Genomic DNA, 18,463 nt, shown 5'->3' on the forward strand with positions numbered 1-18,463 from the left:
GTAGATGGACTAGAAGCATGCGCCATACTCCGAGTTCAACCTCGTGCAAAAGATCAACAACAAGTGCAACAAAGATGTTGAATCCGAAAGGAGCGAGAGTATCTAGAAATGCATTCTAATCAAGGGTTAGCAAAGGTGAGAAAGAGACTGGTGGGCATCCTCACGGAGGTTGGCACCCACGAATCAGGTTTGAGGATGGTCTCAACTGCTGTGCTATCGACACCATAATGCTTCTCATAGATGAGACTGCGTGCGGTGGCAACCAACGGACTCCTTGAGGTATCAGAACGCGCAAGAGTCGCGCGTTGTTGCCTATCACGAGCCATACCCAGATGATGAAGCCTTGTTCTTGGTATGAGACATCGCGAGCAGGGACATCCTCCGAGCTGCCGGATAGTGGCAACGAGGACCCTGGTAGAGGTGAGGTGAGGTGAGGTGAGGTTGTATTTTCATCGACGAACATTCATAACTCACTTTTCGGGATAATCTGCGGAATAGGTAAATATGCGCGGGTAAAACCTACGTTTGATGCCGTCGCAGCAGAGAATGACGATTCCATGCTCATAAGCCTCTAAAAATTCGCAATCCAGCAAAATCCTCCACTGGGCTTGGAACAATTCGCGGTGACAATGTGTCGTGCACTCGCGGCCAACACCCTTGCCCTCAGTGTGAGTACCCGCGAAGTCTTTGAATGCGTCTGGGAGCTGCATCATGCATGTCAATGCAGAAGAGTAAGTTAATTAAAAAATTATCATACCTTTTGAAAGTAGGCTACGTGATTACCGAGATGGTGAGACGGTTTACAACGGCGGTACTTGGATTCGTTCCCGAAGTACATATATACCGGCCATAACTTTGCATTGCCGAATGTCGTCAGCTGTGTGGCATCGGACCAGATCATAAGCGCGGTAACCACGCGAGGTAAATCACATCCTGGCTCTCCAGGAGATTCCTGAAGTGTGCTGTGAGCTTCCATGAAAGCTGGTGAAGTGTACAGTTCGCCTTGGATGTTGACTTCTTGCGGTAGATGGGGGGGCTTCCATCGCAACTGATAAGGTTTGTAATGGAAATGTTCGACATCCTCAGCATTTGCGAGCTTTTCGCGAATAACCGATATGAGAGACCGATGGTAAAGGTCTGCTGCAATGTAAGGTCGAACACCTGGCTGAGCTGTGGTTCGAGAGAAAGGGACTTCGATTGTCACTTCCGTTTTGCGCCAACCTGCATCTTCATCCAACCATTCATCATCCTCTTCATCGACACTCGCACCTAATTTGGAGTTGATCTTGTCCCAATGCGTATGTCGCACATCATTGGGATCAAAATCCGAGCATCCGATGATATCGAGCAAGCCTTTGAAGCTCTGGTGCGACTTCTGTGCCGTGCCATTCCAGTACCAATGCCCAAGCTCAAAGGATGTTTGATTGGGGTATGGGTGAAACGAGTTGTGAGGCTCAGCAGGGCCATCCTGACCTGCTGGAGTAGGAATAGGAATAGAACTAATATCGTGAAGTGTTGCGGCCTCTTCTGGGTCATGAGACGGGGGGGTTGAAGAGAAAAACTGGCGCACTAGTCCGAATACATTCCTTGCCGTGCGGAAAGGAGCGGGTCGCAACGACGTACAAGCCGTGGTTAGTACACTAGTGGAATTTGCGACGGGGATAGATTCCGTTTGTTGAACGATATGACTTGGAACACTGGGGGGAGGCTGCGGGAGTACATCGTCGTACTGCCTATAATGTGATGGCATGCGAACATCAACACGTCGACTTCTGCGTTGCGCCAGTGATAAACCGTCTTCCTCCGTGGATGTTGTGCCGATGTTGGCGTTGGATGCTGCGATGGGTATGTTGTCCTGGATCGAAGAACCTGCAGAAGGCACCTCCCCTGGGGGGTGCACTGCGGCCAAAGGCAAAGACGGGTGAAGACTTGAAGACCCCACACTGTATGTCTCGTTGACATGGTTGGAAGACGACGACGGGGCTTGTGGACAGCGGGGATGTGTAATCGAAGAGGGCATGCTGATACACACATGCTGTCTGTTCCCATTGGTATCCAGTCGGGCCCGTTTTACAGAGCCTAGGAGATCTTTTGCTTTAGACAAAGCACTGATCAATCGTTTCTTGCCTTTCAGACAGGAACGTTGATGCTTTGTGAATGCACTCTCCTGAGTAAACTCACGTGTGCAAGTGCATTTGAAAAGCCTTTGCGACGAAGCTATATCCATGAAGAGCGAACGGATAAACAATTGAGCACAACAGCAAAAAATTTCAACAGTATAATATAACGTGACAAACCTGAACGTTAAGATGGCCAGCGCTGTTACCCGAGTTGCATATTCCCACAGGCCAAGATCCTGGCAGTGCAGGAGGGGCTGGCACACTTGACGGGAGAAAAAAAAGTCGGACCAGCCATGACATGGTTAATTACAGGATCTATAAAGAGCGATGAGGCCTTGTTGTATCCATCTGCACAATGGAAACCCCATCCTCACCTTCTTCCATGATCACTGCCCCACCTGACTGTCACGAAAACCGCCGTGAGGCTCGCCAAACTCATGGTAGAAGCCATGACTTGCCGCTTTGCCCTCCTGCATTACGATAGTGCGTCAAAATCAATGATAGAATGGTACTGGTAAGATTATTCGAACCTTGTATAACTTCTGAGCGTTGACTCGAATATGGAGGCCTGACGATGACGAGGGAAAGAAGATTATTCCATCACACTTTGAGAAGTACCGCGAAGAACGCAATTTTTGATACCCGTGCTGCTTATGTGCCGACGGGTGTGGAAAAGAGGCCTACACCGAGGCGGCAGTGTATCCTTGGAAAGATAAGACTACTCGAGAGACTTATTGGAGGGTAAGATGCGCATCTGATGAGTGTGGATATCAAGGTCAGCTTCCTTCATTCTCGAGGATATCCCAAACTAACCATGACCTACCAGTGAGAATAGACGCATACTACCGGCTATCGTCTTTAGCCACCTTCCAGTACCGTCGTCGAGGTATCAACTACATTCCTGTGGTGCAATAATTTTATTGATAAATCAGCAGGAGAACATGAAAAACCATGCTCTATTCGATTCGAGTGGACATACCAGGAACAAACGGAATTGTTCAAAAAGCTTGAGTCGTCCATTGGTGATGGAATTACAGCGAAAGAGTTCCAGGTTTTATTTAGACGCTGCAAGCTTTGCTCGCGAGTAGGAGCGAGGTCGATTATGAAGCACCATATCCAGACCTGTTCAAGAGGGGTCCAAAAGCAACGACCTAGGAATAATCCGCCATTGCTGAAGCTACGTCTGCGATAGGCTGTCGTACTAGAGTCTTACTGATCCTTATCGATCAAACTTTACACTTACATAATGGTGCAAATTTGCGCTCCCGACATCAACCCCACTCGCATCGATACTATGAGAATGTGCTTAATGAATACGTCGACACAAAACCAATGGAAAACTTCAAGTTGGTGAGGGTGTTTAGTAACTGGTAAGGTGAACCGAGCACGCTTACTTACATAATTCTAAGGCTGATCATCACATTGAGTTCGGGTGTCCGGGCCATATGTATCAACTTCTTGTCCTTTATCACCAGTCTCCACGCCGATGTGACAGTCCCCAATGACATTCAAATGTTATATCAACGATGTGGATATGAAACCTAGGTCCGTATTCGATTTGTCGTGTCCATCATCGTGACATTGTTGGGAAAGTGACTCAAAGATTGGACTGCAGTGAGATAATCTGGGTGTACGCTAAGCACTGTTGACTTTTGAGAAGTTTGAAGTCGCCAGCATCTGACCAGTATAATATTCTTTTTCAGGTAAACGAACATGGCTCTCATCCCCGCCACCATCGCCTGGCTGCCTGCCACCGCACCCTATGCAAAGATTTTTGTAAAATGTAACGGCATGCCGAGCTCGTCACCACGTATGCCCTCTTTACGTCTGAATTTTCTATGCGGAAGTCTAACCTCACTGCCCCGCCAGGGCAGTACCCAGATACAGATTGACGTCTAAGAGTCTCACACAGGCACATTCATAGTGGAAGGTTTGTTTCATCTCGAGTCTCTAGCTATTTCAGTGCTCATGACTCTCCTAAAAGTTGATCCATCACTAGCACTGATGGCCAGCCAGAATTCGAATTGTTTGATAGCCAGTAACGTTGATTTGATGGCCAGCTGTCATACCATTCAATCGCCGCCCAAATCAGATTCCGATTCAAAATATTGGTTAACAAACGAGCTCCATGATAGCATGTGTCGCGCGTGTACATATTTCCTTACCACAACAGTCATGATACCAGCTCCATCCTATCTTCCACCATTCAACTCCTCAGCCATTCATAATGGCATGTGCGAGCTTTCGGACATATTGGCAGGTCCCAAATGGTTGGATTTCTACATCAGACTCATACCAACGAAGACGGCAAGTCTACAATTTCTAAAGTATCAGTTCACCTAAATGTTTTTACGTAGCTTCGGACTGAATTGTATATTCTGTACTTCTTGCTCAAAGGCCGAGTCTATCACGGCGATATCTGGCAGATAATCGGAGGGCGTATATTGGAAGCACAGACAGAAGAATCGTTGCGAACGGTTAAGGATAACAAAGGGCGCGTAGCCGTAGAGCGAGCTTTCATGGAACAGAAGAGGGATCGATGTCAGCTGGAGATGTCTTTGTGCAGCCAGGCTATCGATCACGTACAGCAACGATGGATAATGCGTGAGATTCTCCCAACTACGCAAACCAATGGTCTGACACCTCACTACTTAGCAATGCGTGCTATTACAACTCGCTCACTCGTACATAACGACAGCCCTGGCTTAACAACCTCAATATGTATCGCTGAACCTACTGTAGCCCGTTCAGTATCTACAGAGGCCTGTTCAACATCCATAGGAGCCTATTCGGCAGCTGTACAACACAAGTGCGAAACTTGGTTAAGAGAGCAAGACCCCAACTTCACGCCAGTTAGACAACTTTTTTCGGACAAATATGGCTACTCAAATTGTATCACACATCTAGAGCAACGAATGCCAGTCATCGTGCACGTCAGTACTGTCAATTTTTCTACTTGGCTAGTCTGACATTATCACTGAAGTCCATCGACTCCTCGTTCCACCTGTCGAGCACATGGGTCCCACCTGGCGTTCAAGAGGCCTTTGATAAGGCATGCCATTTGGAACTTCGCTCTCAGACAGGACTCGTGGCAACTTACCTTGATATGGAAGGTTACCATTCTCATCAGCGCAACCCCGAGTTAGAGTTATATCACTTGCATGTGAAGATGTGTCGTGCCAAAGCTGAGGTAGAAGTTTATGAACTGGCGATTGGAAATGCGCCTGCATCTGACTACTCTGACAGCGACGGTGGGCACAAATTACTTACGTCCTCTTCAAAATGCTGATACCATTGCAGCTTCGTCATCACTTGGCAGCCGCCCTTAGAGGAGACGAGGCGCCTGGCTACGCGTGGTTGAATGAATTCGCATCAGTCGTTTTCACATGGACATCTTACAAGCTATCAGACACGTATCTTTATGCTCATGTGTACATAACCTTTGTGATACCATGTACTAGTTTCCTTACCTTAACGTACTGGCTGCCATGATTTCGTGTTTAGATGTACAATATTGAGTATCTTCTCCTGCACGGCGCTTTGCTAATTAAATCAATAAAAACATCCCCAATGGACCTTATCACAGCGGAGTCCGAGTCAGATGCTGACTGCTGTAGTCCAGGATTGCTTGTGTTTGCCAAGGCATTGTCTTACACATATCAAAATCACGAGGAATGGCTGACTGGCGTCAGTGCTCCATCAATTTTGCAATATATGATTGTTGTCTGGTTGTTGATGACCATAGTCTGGTTTGGGCAGCAGGTGTACCACAGATATTGAGAACTGTTGGTGATTTACAAAAGATTACCTAGGACACACCACACTTATGAATTCAGGCCAGTATTGCATGTAGTTTGTAACTCTTGATTGCCAGCTGACTGGCATTGCAAGTAGCAATCATGAAGTTCAGCTCAGGCGATGGATGACCACAGGTTTGGAGAGATGCAGAACCTTTTCAATATTTTATCTATTGTATATCATAGTTGTTGGGACATATAATCCTTCATCAAGTTTGGCTTGTTCTTGCAACTTCTTGTCCTTTGATGCCATCGTGTCATGATTATATATTGCTTTGCCTTTGGATATAATCCAGTAGACATGTGATCTGATGTTGCTATTTGTATCTACAAAAACCTTTTTCCCGCCAGTTTCCTGATGCAAGTGAGGGCGGTGTTCCTCGTGGTGAACCAGCATGTGAAGTTGAGATGCTCGTGGAGGAGGCTCGTCAGGCTTGTGGAGTACACGAGCCCTCATAACCTCATCACGAAGAGCATCGATGGTGTCTTGGAGCCTGTCGTAAGGCAAAGCGACGTCATCGGATGATACAGAACTGGTATCAGAAGAATCTGAAGTCGCTGAAGTCGCTGTGATAGGGGAGGCGGGGGACATGGGGGAAGGAGTGCTTAAAGACAGACTGATTGAAACATCATCGTCTGAAGGAGTAGTAGAAAGCGAGTCCTCGGAGCTGGAATCACTCTCAAAGTCTGACCAGTCCTCTAGGATATCCTGGTATCATAACCTGGCCAAAGAAAGTTCGGCCTGATCCACAATATTCAAGAGCTCTTTACGAGTGGATGGACGAGGCATAGTTATGGTGGGGGGCTATGGTGCGTGTGGGATCAAAACTCCTATCTGCGTGTATATGTGACGCAGTTTTTAGCGGAGTTTGAAATTTTGGAAAGTTCCGAGGCTTCGTCTTGCACTGAGCACGCCGTTGTCGTTGTCGTTGTCGACCTCACCCTCAAACCTCGATGCCCATCCACAGCGCCGAGAAGGCCACCATCAAATTTTCGGGTGCCATCCACCCAAGGTAAGTCATTTTTGTGTGTAGTTAACTAACATTTACTTTTATTTTATAGGAAATCTATTATAATCCGGATCCCACACGCATCCCACCTGACCAGCGGCGCCTCGCCCTTACCGGCAAATGGCCTCTCCACCTTCCGCCTCCTTATCTGTCTCCACGGAGGCACCCTCACATTGGAGATGGAGTCATCGGACACCATCGACAACGTGAAGGCGAAGATCCAGGACAAGGAGGGCATCCCAACTGACCAGCAGCGTCTCACCTTCGCTGGAAAGCAGCTCGAAGATGGCCGTACTCTCAGCGACTACAACATCCAGAAGGAGTCCACCCTCCACTTGATCTTGCGTCTTCGCGGAGGCACGCAGATCTTCCCCCCGACGCTTTTCATCCCCCCCCCGCTACTCAGCATCCCCCCGTCCTCAGCGACTACAACATCCAGAAGGAGTCCACCCTCCACTTGATCTTGCGTCTTCGCGGAGGCATGCAGATCTTCCTCCCGACTAGTGATGTGCACGGCCCGGCTTGAGGCCCTGGGCCGGCCCAAGCCGGGCCCAAATAGGCCGGGCCCAGCCCAGGCCTACGTCACGGCCTGAGGAAGGCTTGGGCCTGGGCTTGGATTTCGAGAAGCCTGAGCCGCCGGCCTGAGCCATGGCTTTGGCATGTTTAGTGGCACTGCCATAGAAGCCTTGCCGGAGGCAGAACGCAACTAAGCTAGGCAGAGCTGGCAGTCTCAAGAAGCTAATTCGCGAAGTCCTCAGTGACTCTGAGGATGATTCGTCAACCAACCCAGCACCTACCTCAATCGGTGACCCAACAAGACCATGGAGGGCTGAGTTTTTGGCCTACCTTGAGACGGTTGAAGCGGCTCCACCATCTGGCTTGTCCACCATTCAATGGTGGGGTGTATGTATATTTTTTATTACTCAGAAATTTCGCGCTAATGATAATCTTTGCTTCAGATCAATGCGCAGAGGTACCCTGTTTGGGCTTCACTTGCGCGGGACTATCTATCAATCATGTCATCGTCGGTCTCGAGCGAGCGGGCGTTCTCACAAGGCGGCATCACCATCACGAAACGGCGCAACCGGCTCAAGGCTGACATCGTCGAAGCACTCCAGTGTGTTAAATGTGCGCTACGACACGATCTTCTGTTCCGGGAGCCCGAACCATCGTCTCTCGTCGAGTTGGAGTACCTGGACGACAATGACGAAGAAGCGGAAGCGGGAGCAGAGACTGGTGACGCTGTGGATGAAGAAGAAGGTTGGGACATTTTACTTTTGGGTGATGATGCTGAGGACGTGTCAGATGTTGAGACGGACATTTAGACACATTGTAATTAGACTACCACTAATGCTTGATCTGTCCGTTGGCTTCGCAAAGCTGCTCTGTCCGTTGGCTCCCCCAAGCCGCGGCCTGGCTGGGCCCAAGCCCCGGCTTTGGGCTGGCTTGGGCTCACGGCCTAGGCTCTGAATTTTTGTGAGCCTAAGCCCTTCGAAGCCAAGCCTAAGCCGGGGCTTTGAGCCTAAGCCGGGCCGGAACATCACTACTCCCGACACTTGTCATCCCCCCCCCGCTGCTCAGCATCCCCCCCTCCTCCGCTCGGCACTTATTTGGTCCCTCCCGCGCTCCCTACCTACAGCTGATTTCATTCCCGCGGGCCTTGTTTTTTTTACAATTTTATTAATGCTTTCATTTGAAATACAATTATGTTGGACCGCTACTCTACCACTTTCCCCTATGTACATAGCACGCTTTGAAAATCACAAGTGTCGTTTTAAAGTCCGACTACATGCCAACGTGTGCCGAGCACATTTCTCTCGGACTTGCGCGAGTTCTTTCAAACTTTAAGCGGGGAGTTGAAGGGAGTTGAACGCAGTTTAGCGAGTTTTCAAGAGTTTCAAAATTTATTTTGAGTACCACTCATGTTAGCATTCAACTGACGTTATTTAGTAAAGGTTGGACCCCGCAAACTGTGCCGGAGAAAGGTACGAATCTTTTTTTATGTATTGTCGTCTTCATTGTCCTAATTACATGTCTTCGTTCTACTCGTCGAGCTCGCGGTCTCTGCGAACAGCATTCTCTGCCTTTTTTTCCCAACCCTAGCGCTCATGAATGGCGCCACCTTTCTGCGTCCTCCCTATAACCCTTCACGCCAATTCTGCGGCCGCGTCGCCATGAAATATGCTATCGCCGCCGGTCAAAAATTTTCGGAACAGCGCAGGCAGTACGTCCGCGTCAAGATTTAGCGTCGGATCCCCTTTGCGTTCGTCATCGACATCTTTTCCCTTGTTGTCTTTCTCCACCAGTTGACTCTTACCGCTACCTCGCGGCGGCAGGCCCCTTCATATTTTTCTTCAATGATTTCCACTGCATCGTGCATACTACCCTACTGTCTATGTACATGTTCCTGTCGAATATTGGTAGTCATAATTTGTATATTGCATCTTCATCTCAGTGCTCCCTCAGTCAAGCAGACACGTTGGTTCATAATTAAAGTTTCATAATATGTAAATAACAAAATACTGTGAAGGAGACTACACTACACACCCAAGTTTTGTGGGAGACGGTGTGACACGAAGATGAGGAAGCCTTGGTGGACTTGGAAGCAGAATTCGGAGCAGCGGGGATTTTTGTTGGTGGTGTCAGAGCTGGCAGCACTGTGGGAGTTGAAGTTGGGGATGTCAATATCAAGTACTGGTCGGATGGGAATCGGTGATGGGTGTTTGAGGGAGTGACGCGAACGTGGCAAGACAGCGCAGGGTAGGTCTGCGCGAGGGCGGTGAGCTTCGACTTAAGAGTGATGAGGAAATATGCTTACCGAGCAGTGGTTGAGGTCTTCACCACTGATGTAATTGATGCGTTCAGGGACTCGTGTTTCCCACCCTGTTGGGAGCCGATCTACTTCGGAATGCTAACAGGGCACTACACACTCAGACCGAATACGCATACATAGTGATTGAGACATCATCTGACAGTCTACGTTGTTCGGCGGTCTCTGGTTATAAAATCAAACCCAATCGTAAATCCTGCCTGGAGAAAAATCCTTAAACCGCCGACTTATAATCAGGAACAATCGCAAACTTACCAGGGGGGCAGCGATAGAAGAAGGTAAATGAAGTCCGCGCCGTAGCAGCATGCACTGAGCCAACAAAACCTTGTATAAGCGCCTTCATGAGTTGGGAACTGCTTACCACACACACAGGATCCACGCCGTAATACATCCCCAAAGTATGCTGCTCTCGTCAACTGGAGATGCTACTGATCATCTTGTTCCCTGCATAGGTTAACGCGACATGTTACTAGGAGTGTCTCAAGAAGCGCACCCCACCGCAAGAGCATCCGCGGATCGGATGATGCAAGAGCGATCGGCGCCTACGCGGACGATGCGAAGTCACACTGATTCATTGTTGGCGGTTGCGTTCTTCAAAGACGGCCGACGAGTCGTTACCGCTTCACACGATAAAACCCTGCGAATTTGTGACATGCAGAGAGGATCACTGGTAGGAGAGCCATTCGAGGGTCACAAGGACTATGTGCGATCGGTCGCAGTATCGCCAGACGACAAGCAAATTGCGAGCAGCGGAGATGATAAAGCCATCATCGTCTGGGACGTTGAGAGCAAACAGATGATATTCGATCCACTGGAGAAGCATACAGGCTGGGTGTTGTCGGTGTGTTTCTCACCTGATGGAAAGAGACTCGCCAGCGGATCGCACGATAAAACAGTTGTCGTATGGGATGCCAAGACTGGCGCTATCCTTGCAACAATTGACGGTCATAATAATTCGGTCTGGAGTGTTGCATTCAGCCCAGATGGGCTAAAACTAGCCTCCGGGTCAGCGGACCATTCCATCCGGATTTGGCGCTCCGACAATGCCGAGCTTCTTCTCAAAATCGACGCTCACCAACATTGGATTCGAAACGTCGTGTGGTCGCCTGACGGTCAGCAACTTGTTTCTGCGTCGTTCGACAAAACAGTCAGATTTTGGAGCTCAGATGACGGAGCCCAGATCGGTCAACCTTGCACTGGTCACGCTTACCACTCTCTCGCCATATCTTCTGACGGTTCCTTCATTGCCACTGCCTCGGATGACAAGACTTTACGGCTTTGGAGCACAAAGACACACAAGTTGATAGGACAGGTACTCGAGCACACTGCCTGGGTTCGCTGTGTTGCAATTTCTCTCAATGGAGAGGTGCTTGTGAGTGGTGATGGTGAAGGGAAGGTGCTGCTCTGCTCTATCAAGAATATACTCGAGCAATACAATGCAGAGGAAGGGATATTGGAAAATAAAGAAGCACGGCAACAACAACTCCCATTCAGTGAAACTCAGGTATGCTTATGCCCATAATTGTTTCGCTCTTCCATTCATCTACATTATTCGGCGTGGTGGCGAATAGCTGCGCAGTTACGAGAGAAATGAAGAGTTCCTTAGCAATCACGGCAGTCCGAGTAATCATTCCTCGGAAATTGACGAAGATTCTGACATTGACGACGTACACTCATTATTTGACGTGAGCTGTTTGCCTTCGATGCGTTCACTTATGACGGAATGTGAACTTACTTTGTACAGATCCTTACTATACAGGCGACGCTCTGCGATGCATCCATTACTGGTATCCTAGATACCGCTGAAGAGCTGCTGACCCAAGAGATTGACGCGGATGATAACAACTACGAATCCTATGCTAATCGCTCAGTTGTAAGGGCACGACGTGCCGAGTGGAAGTATGCACTTCAAGATGCAGTCAAGGTCAGATAGTCTACTTGATGAAGCCACTGACGACAGGTTGACTTTATCTCACAGTCAATTGCGATCCAGCCTTCCTTATTGGGCTACATTTCCAAGGCCATCGCCCTCTGCGGCAATGGGCAGCTCTGGGGCGCCATGGAAGCTTTCGACCTCGCTTTCATATTTTGCAATCGTGATCCGATTATAGTCGATCTCTTACTATTGATCAAGGTATTTTTATCGCTGTTTCCATAGTTTTTTAGTCATACTAAAACTTTAACATCATTTTGTCCAGGCTGTCTCACTTTTCAATGCCAATTATCACGATGAGGCGATGCGACGAATTAAAGACCTGACTACTACTTATCAACACCGAAATAGATTTCCATGCAACGTTATTAATGTAGGTTTGATATTAAACCTTGCAAGTTTTCTCACTTTGAGACTCTCCAGTCATATTTACGTGCGCAGCTTGCGATAATTGATTTGAAAAATGGGCAGTACAGCGAAGCCGCTGATCAATTCACGGCCAGTATTACTGGTTTGTTCTTACATCCGACACTTTTAGAACCTAGATTGAAGATATTCACGGTGGTGCGTCACTGCGAAGCTGCCGAGGACACTTGATTAATCAAGCGCACCACACAGCTTTTCGGTTGGGATTTGGATTCGTTATGGGAAACTATCAGCCAAAGACGGTGTGATGCATTCCTCCTTGCTGGTCGGGTGATCGAAGCAGTCGAATCTTTTCAATATATGATGAACATGGTCAACGAAGCTGGGAAGGGCAGCCGCATCGAATGGTCTACCAGTAAGTGTTTTAAGGTAAAACAAAATGAACAATGATACTCATAGTGGTACTGATCAGCCTTCAAGCTAGACTGCACTGCGCACTGCGTCGCAAAGGCACACGAAGCTGTTACTGCGAGCAATTATGAGATGGCTGTCTCATTGTATACGGCCGCGATTGCGCTAGATTCTACGAGGACGTCCCTTTTTACGCACCGCAGTAAGGTAAATTTAGAACTAAAGCTCTATGCAGAGGCCCTTCAGGATGCGGAAAAGGTGTGGATGATATCCATTGTTGTTCTGGTAATTGTGCTAATACCACCGATGTGCAGGTCATTGAACTCGACCCGTCGTCATATCTTGGTTACGAAATGAAACATGTAGCACTCTACGAGGCCCAACATTATAGCGAAGCAATTGATGCCTTTGAGATGATGCTCTCCAAGTTGGACTGCGGTCCCGATACTCAGAAACAAAGCAAGCCCCACATTACTTACGTGTCAATGGGAAGATCATTAACTTGATTTCCAGAGCTGCGTTGGCAATATATCAGTCCATCTGAAGCAAAGGACGCCATTCAACAAGCCGTTCACGTTCGACTTGAAAATGCTCCACTTCGTCTACTCAACACCTCTACTGGGCGTTTATGCAACCTAGAGGCGCAGACACACATTTTCATGGAAAGCACAGAATACAAGCAGCTTTTATATTCATTGATGATCCATGCTCCCCTTCAAACGGAGCTCATCACAGAAACAGTCAAGAAGTACTTCAGTCGAGTCATGTTGTCGCACAGGTGGGAACAGAAGGAGCCACTGTTGCACGACATCCAGGACAAGGTCGTGTACGATTTGAATCCTGTCGGAGCCATGGTCAAGTTGCAAACATTCTGCAAAACTGCTCGTGATGCGGGGTATCGCTGGGCGTGGAGCGATACCTGCTGCATCGATCAGAACAACAATGTTGAGCTCCAACGATCAGTGAACTCTATGTTTGTTTGGTATCGTCAGTCAGCTCTTACGATCATCTATCTGTCGGACGTCCCGTCCTCAGCGAAGTATGGCGCACTGGCAAAGAGCGCTTGGAACACACGAGGATGGACTATTCAGGAATTCTTGGCTTCCGTAGTTGTTCTCTTCTTCCGAGCAGACTGGACCCGATATCTCGACGACCACTCTCCTAACCACAAGAAGTCTGCCACTATCATGCAGGAGCTGCAGATTTCAACAGGCATAGATGCATCGTCCCTTGTCACCTTCCGTTCGGGCATGAGAGGCGCGCGCGAGAAACTCCAATGGGCATCAAGCCGTGTGACTACATTGCAGGAAGACATCGCGTACTCATTGTTTGGCATCTTCGGCATCCACCTACCCATTATCTACGGCGAAACGAAACAAAATGCGCTCGGCCGGCTTATACAGGAGATCGTCGCCCAGTCGGGCGACATTACCGCCCTGGACTGGATCGGGAAATCATCCCGGTTCAACAGCTGTCTCCCAGCTGACATTACCTCGTATAAAGCCCCGCCATGCATATTGACATCTTTACCGGAAGATGAGATGCAAATGTCCGTCTCCAGGCTGCAAGATGTTGTCCCTGTGGAGTCAGCTACGAAACTCTATACCCTCCTTGACAACCTCAGTGCTCCTCGTTTCGCGAACTCCAGACTGCAACTGCCTTGCATCGCATTCCCTGTCACAGATGTCAGAAGAAGGGATCAGGGGACATATTTCACTTATTTTGTAAAGGCAGACGGGCTTCAAGACCTTGTGATCACCACAGAGGATAAACTGACTCAATTCTCGCGCACAAGGCCCATTCCGCAGTCATTCCTGCTGGTCCGCCCGTGGAATCGTTATGACCCCGGGCTACTTGACTTTGAGGATGATATGTCCATCAAAACAATGTCTATGCCCTGGTCAATGTCAGATCGTTCACTGAGCGGTTCTCCTGACAAATATGAAGAAAGTGTTGATTCAGAGTTGCCCTTACGAGCGGTACGGTTGACGGTTCGTCTCGGGCAGGCTTTTGGCGCATTTTTGCTAGCGCAGCAGCGTGGTGGGGAGTACAGGAGAATCGCTTCGGATCACAATATCATGGCACGGGTCAAGGACATAACTGCTGTTGATGACATGAACATCAGAACGCTAGAGATATTGTAGCTAGTGCATGGATTTTGAAGTCTGTATACGTATGACAACTATGATCGTATGAGACACCAAGGCATTGTTTGGTGTTTGTTTGTCCCTGATGCTCCCAATAGTACCGCGACTTGTTTGTATCCTTGTCGCTCCCACCCGGGGCCCACAGGTCCCGGTCATTCATCATCGATTGATCATCCTTGCAAATGCTCATGTCAACTTTCGCAATTAGCTCTGATGCGAGTTCGACTGAAGGCCGCAAGATCCCTCGCAGGCTCTGACGTCAGTGGGAAGAATTCTGTTGACAATATTAGCACATATACGCACAGATACCCTTCCCTGCAAGCTGGGTTAACCGATCAGTACCTTCATGACTGACAGAGGACGTCATTCTAGGAGCCGGCACGTTTTCAAATAGTCTGCTGACTGATCCAGGGTCTCATACGGTAGAGCTGGGGCTGGCTGCTTCTGCCTTTTTGATTTTTTTCTAAGCAGGGAGAGCAGCCCTCATACAGCCCTTCGGTGCTCTTTTACTAGCGCAGCACCATGAGGTGGAGTACAAGAGGATCACACGGATATCGCACGAGTCGGAGATATGAATCGTGTTCATGGCACGATGAACGCTAGGACATCACATTGTAATCGCATGCATTTCGAAGATATCGAATCTAACACGTTTTCATTCATACCCAGCATGGATTGATATATGTACTATACTGCGTGCTAACTTACAACAGGAAAGAAAACCACCATGACTGTGTCATTGAATCGTTGCTGAGGGCAACACCAAGAAGACGTTGTCTACCCCCATCACCCCAGTCACTTATCATGTGCATGTCGATCGTGGTGCGTCCTTGTCAATTGTCAGTGGGTTTACTCAGCTTCTATCCGCGATAACTCATCCCTACACGAAGGTCATGCTCGTTCACCTTTAAAAATCCGCAGCAAGTGTGTGCATCGATGGCTGCAAGATCCTTTGCACCTTCTGACGTCAGGTTGTCGACAATAGCACGTATGCTGCCGAGCTCTTGGCATCTGAGGCCGAGTTACCCCATGGAGCAGAGGGCACAGTGTCATCGAAGTATTTTTACTAGCATTCCTCAACATCCGTTATTCTATTCCGCCGGTCATGGATACTCAATATGTGCCTGAGGACCAGGAAGAGCGCAGTTCTCAAGTTGAGCCGGAATGTATTTGACATGTCGGGTCAACGCTACTCCGGTTGAAATTATCTGCAAAACGTCAGTGTCGGGATCCAGCGACAATGTTACGACCAGTAAGGCTATGGATTTCGGCCGCCGTCATCGTTTTTCGCCTCAGGTAACAGAAGTGGACGCCCTCGAATATTTGCCAGGCGGAAATGCTACTTCTCATGCGACACAACGCAATACCAATACCTGATCCAGAATTAGAATGCCAGGTCAATGGTAAAGAAGGGGGAGCAACTCAAATCCCAATGGAGCGCCATTCGCCAACAGATAACACCAAAAATCGGGGAACCATGTAATTGTAAATAAAAGGCATCGACTCCGTCATGTGAACAGTAAGTTCATTTCCGCTATTAATCCGTCACCTCGAATTAAAGTTTGCGGTCCAACAAATCGTAGATATCATTTGTCGGTCAGAACGACTTCCTTTCTCAAAGAGCCCCGCTAACTATACCGTACATTGTAAGACTAGAACTATTTTCTGTTGCTACACCTTTCCAAAAATAAAAAAAAACAAAGAAGTGAATTTCCTCTAGATATCTATTGTGTCGTTAGCAAAAGCCGCCCACCTTCAAGCCGAAACAAAGTTCACCGCCGAAGAATGAAGCATTACACATACTTCTTGCCCCTGGTCGGTCGAGACTGTTAGGCACGCTGGAAGGCCTTTCGAATATCCTCTTCGCGAAGCCCGCAATGCAGCGGTCCGGTGAGTGGTCCGTGCCGTCATGTTCCTTCCACGGATCCAAGCGGTACTTGCGTGGAACGACAAGGAGCACACCAAGAGATGGGATAGTACAAAACTAATAATGGCCAGAGGTCGACGTCATGCGCGTATCATGAATGATGCGTGTCTATTCCCTGATTTTAGCCACGTCCGTGCCGCAGCCATATGTTGGATAAGATAAGTCCCACTTGCCGCGTTTTCTGGACGTATTTCGCGAGAATGATTGGGGACGGGAGATTACTGGAGACGGCAGTACTAGCCGCGCAGGTCCTTCATGATGCGTTTCTTTTTCCAATTGCGTGCTTCCCAGGTTCTCTCACTCCTAAACTCCGTAGCTGCACTTGATGTTGGAGGCGCGGAGGCGAAGTTCATTTGGGGTAGTCAGTCACAGTGGGTGAAGTACTGCAGTTGCTTTCCGAGGGCACAATAACAGGTGGTGTAGGGAAGCTGGTTGTTGGGTGAACCCCTGAGGAAAAGGTTGCACGCGTGCGCGAACAACTTCAGATAGAACGCATCATGGATGCCACGAGCTTGCGATGAGGCTTTCAGGGATCTTTCCACCCAATCACCTATCTATTCGTTCTCCACGTATAATATTCTGGAAGCACATATATTCATGTACAGTCGCATCGGCCTATACATAGCATTCTATAGAGCTAGTTATATGATGGATCGCTATCCTTGTGATTGAGATCATGCCCCGGAGATGAAGCATGGGTGGGGTAAGATATTAAGTTTCATGATGTGGTAAGTACTTAGTAGTGCACGATGATGCTGCCCTACCTTGTTGTGAGATCAGGCCGCACCTAGACCTGGGGATGAACAACATAAAGTTAGCTTCAGCATGTAAATCTGCGATAGACGCTCGCTAGGGGGGCTAAACAATGCCCCCGTATGGTGTTGGCGAAAGAGGTCACCCTCGGTATAAAACGTGCGACCCGCCGATAGGTCGCTAGATCTCCTTAATTGACGATGGGAAGAGTGGTGACCCGTTCAGCTCATGGCATCACGTTCAGTTGACTTCGAAGAAAGTGTGAATTAGGAGAAGGACTCCAATACCTTGATCTGGAGGTATCAGGAGACGCACTAATCGAAGGGCAGAGCAAACTCCGTAACGTGCGATCCCGTGTGCGTTTGTAGAGACCTGTGATTAGCGCACACCAGCTTACTATAGCTATGATCGGACTGCGCCGATGGCAGTTTGTCGAGGGAATGACTCGATACCGCAGCCGCTGGATCCGCCAGGCACTGCGGGAAGACTGCAGAGCATTGCAAGCGCTCCGGACGATCTGTGCGCGGGTACGCAGTTTCTTACAGATCCTCCGAATCGATATCGGATCAGTGTGCCTGGGACCGAGTGAGAGCTGTGCAACGACGAGATCTCGTGTTTCAGCCTCGTTATATCTTCTTGACAACGCCGGATCGCGGAAGACGGGACCTTGACCAACGGAATGGCACACCTTCGTCCCGCCACAAGCTCCACGATGAGATTGTGATAACTTTAAAAAACGCTTCAGAGAATGACAGCATGGCCTAGGGCGTGTTCGAAGAAGAGCCTGCTATCCACTATCCGAATCCGATAATCGATGGTCGGCAAGAAAGGAAACATATCGCAAGTCGAACGTGTGCGTGTGTGCAGAGGATTATTGTCGTGTAATAATCAGTCGAATTTTTGGCCTTTCGATACTTTATTCCAAAATTTGCGACAAACCTGTAGGTCCGGCGTGTCAAGCATGTACCGATAGACATCTTCCGACTTCCGATAACGGTGGATAGTCTCGTGAACAGCTCGTGAGATGGCCTGATGTGGGCAACTTTGCTTTGCTGCCATTTGGTAGTTTGGCCATTGTCTTGCTCCGTCCGAGGCCAGGAAGGATGCCATCTACGGCTGATGATGGTTGATTGTCATGGAAGAGCACAGCGAAGTGCGCCACCTGATTA

At 48.6% G+C, this 18,463-nt stretch overlaps 3 protein-coding genes across 3 annotated transcripts; all 3 read left to right on the forward strand.

Annotated features, from left to right (window-relative positions):
- Positions 1-4,387: 4,387 nt before the first annotated feature.
- Positions 4,388-5,449, forward strand: HD556DRAFT_1304987 (uncharacterized protein; the record flags this gene model as incomplete). The annotated part of the gene is made up of 5 exons (XM_041299732.1): positions 4,388-4,447; positions 4,478-4,754; positions 4,872-5,053; positions 5,104-5,371; positions 5,421-5,449. The coding sequence occupies 5 exons, from the start codon at positions 4,388-4,390 to the stop codon at positions 5,447-5,449; spliced, it is 816 nt and encodes a 271-aa protein (XP_041164172.1).
- Positions 5,450-6,871: 1,422 nt separating this feature from the next.
- On the forward strand, positions 6,872-7,388 carry HD556DRAFT_1505364 (ubiquitin family-domain-containing protein; the record flags this gene model as incomplete). The annotated part of the gene is made up of 2 exons (XM_041309023.1): positions 6,872-6,930; positions 6,980-7,388. The coding sequence occupies 2 exons, from the start codon at positions 6,872-6,874 to the stop codon at positions 7,386-7,388; spliced, it is 468 nt and encodes a 155-aa protein (XP_041164173.1).
- A 2,832-nt stretch (positions 7,389-10,220) lies between these two features.
- Positions 10,221-14,611, forward strand: HD556DRAFT_1439046 (uncharacterized protein; the record flags this gene model as incomplete). Its single annotated transcript, XM_041305917.1, has 10 exons — positions 10,221-11,261; positions 11,329-11,442; positions 11,502-11,681; positions 11,736-11,891; positions 11,956-12,063; positions 12,114-12,254; positions 12,309-12,471; positions 12,529-12,725; positions 12,782-12,905; positions 12,981-14,611. 10 exons carry the CDS (start codon positions 10,221-10,223, stop codon positions 14,609-14,611), a joined length of 3,855 nt encoding a protein of 1,284 aa, XP_041164174.1.
- Positions 14,612-18,463: the final 3,852 nt, after the last annotated feature.

Source organism: Suillus plorans, assembly GCF_016647745.1.
Source record: "Suillus plorans strain S12 chromosome Unknown HD556scaffold_9, whole genome shotgun sequence".
NCBI lineage: Eukaryota > Fungi > Basidiomycota > Agaricomycetes > Boletales > Suillaceae > Suillus > Suillus plorans.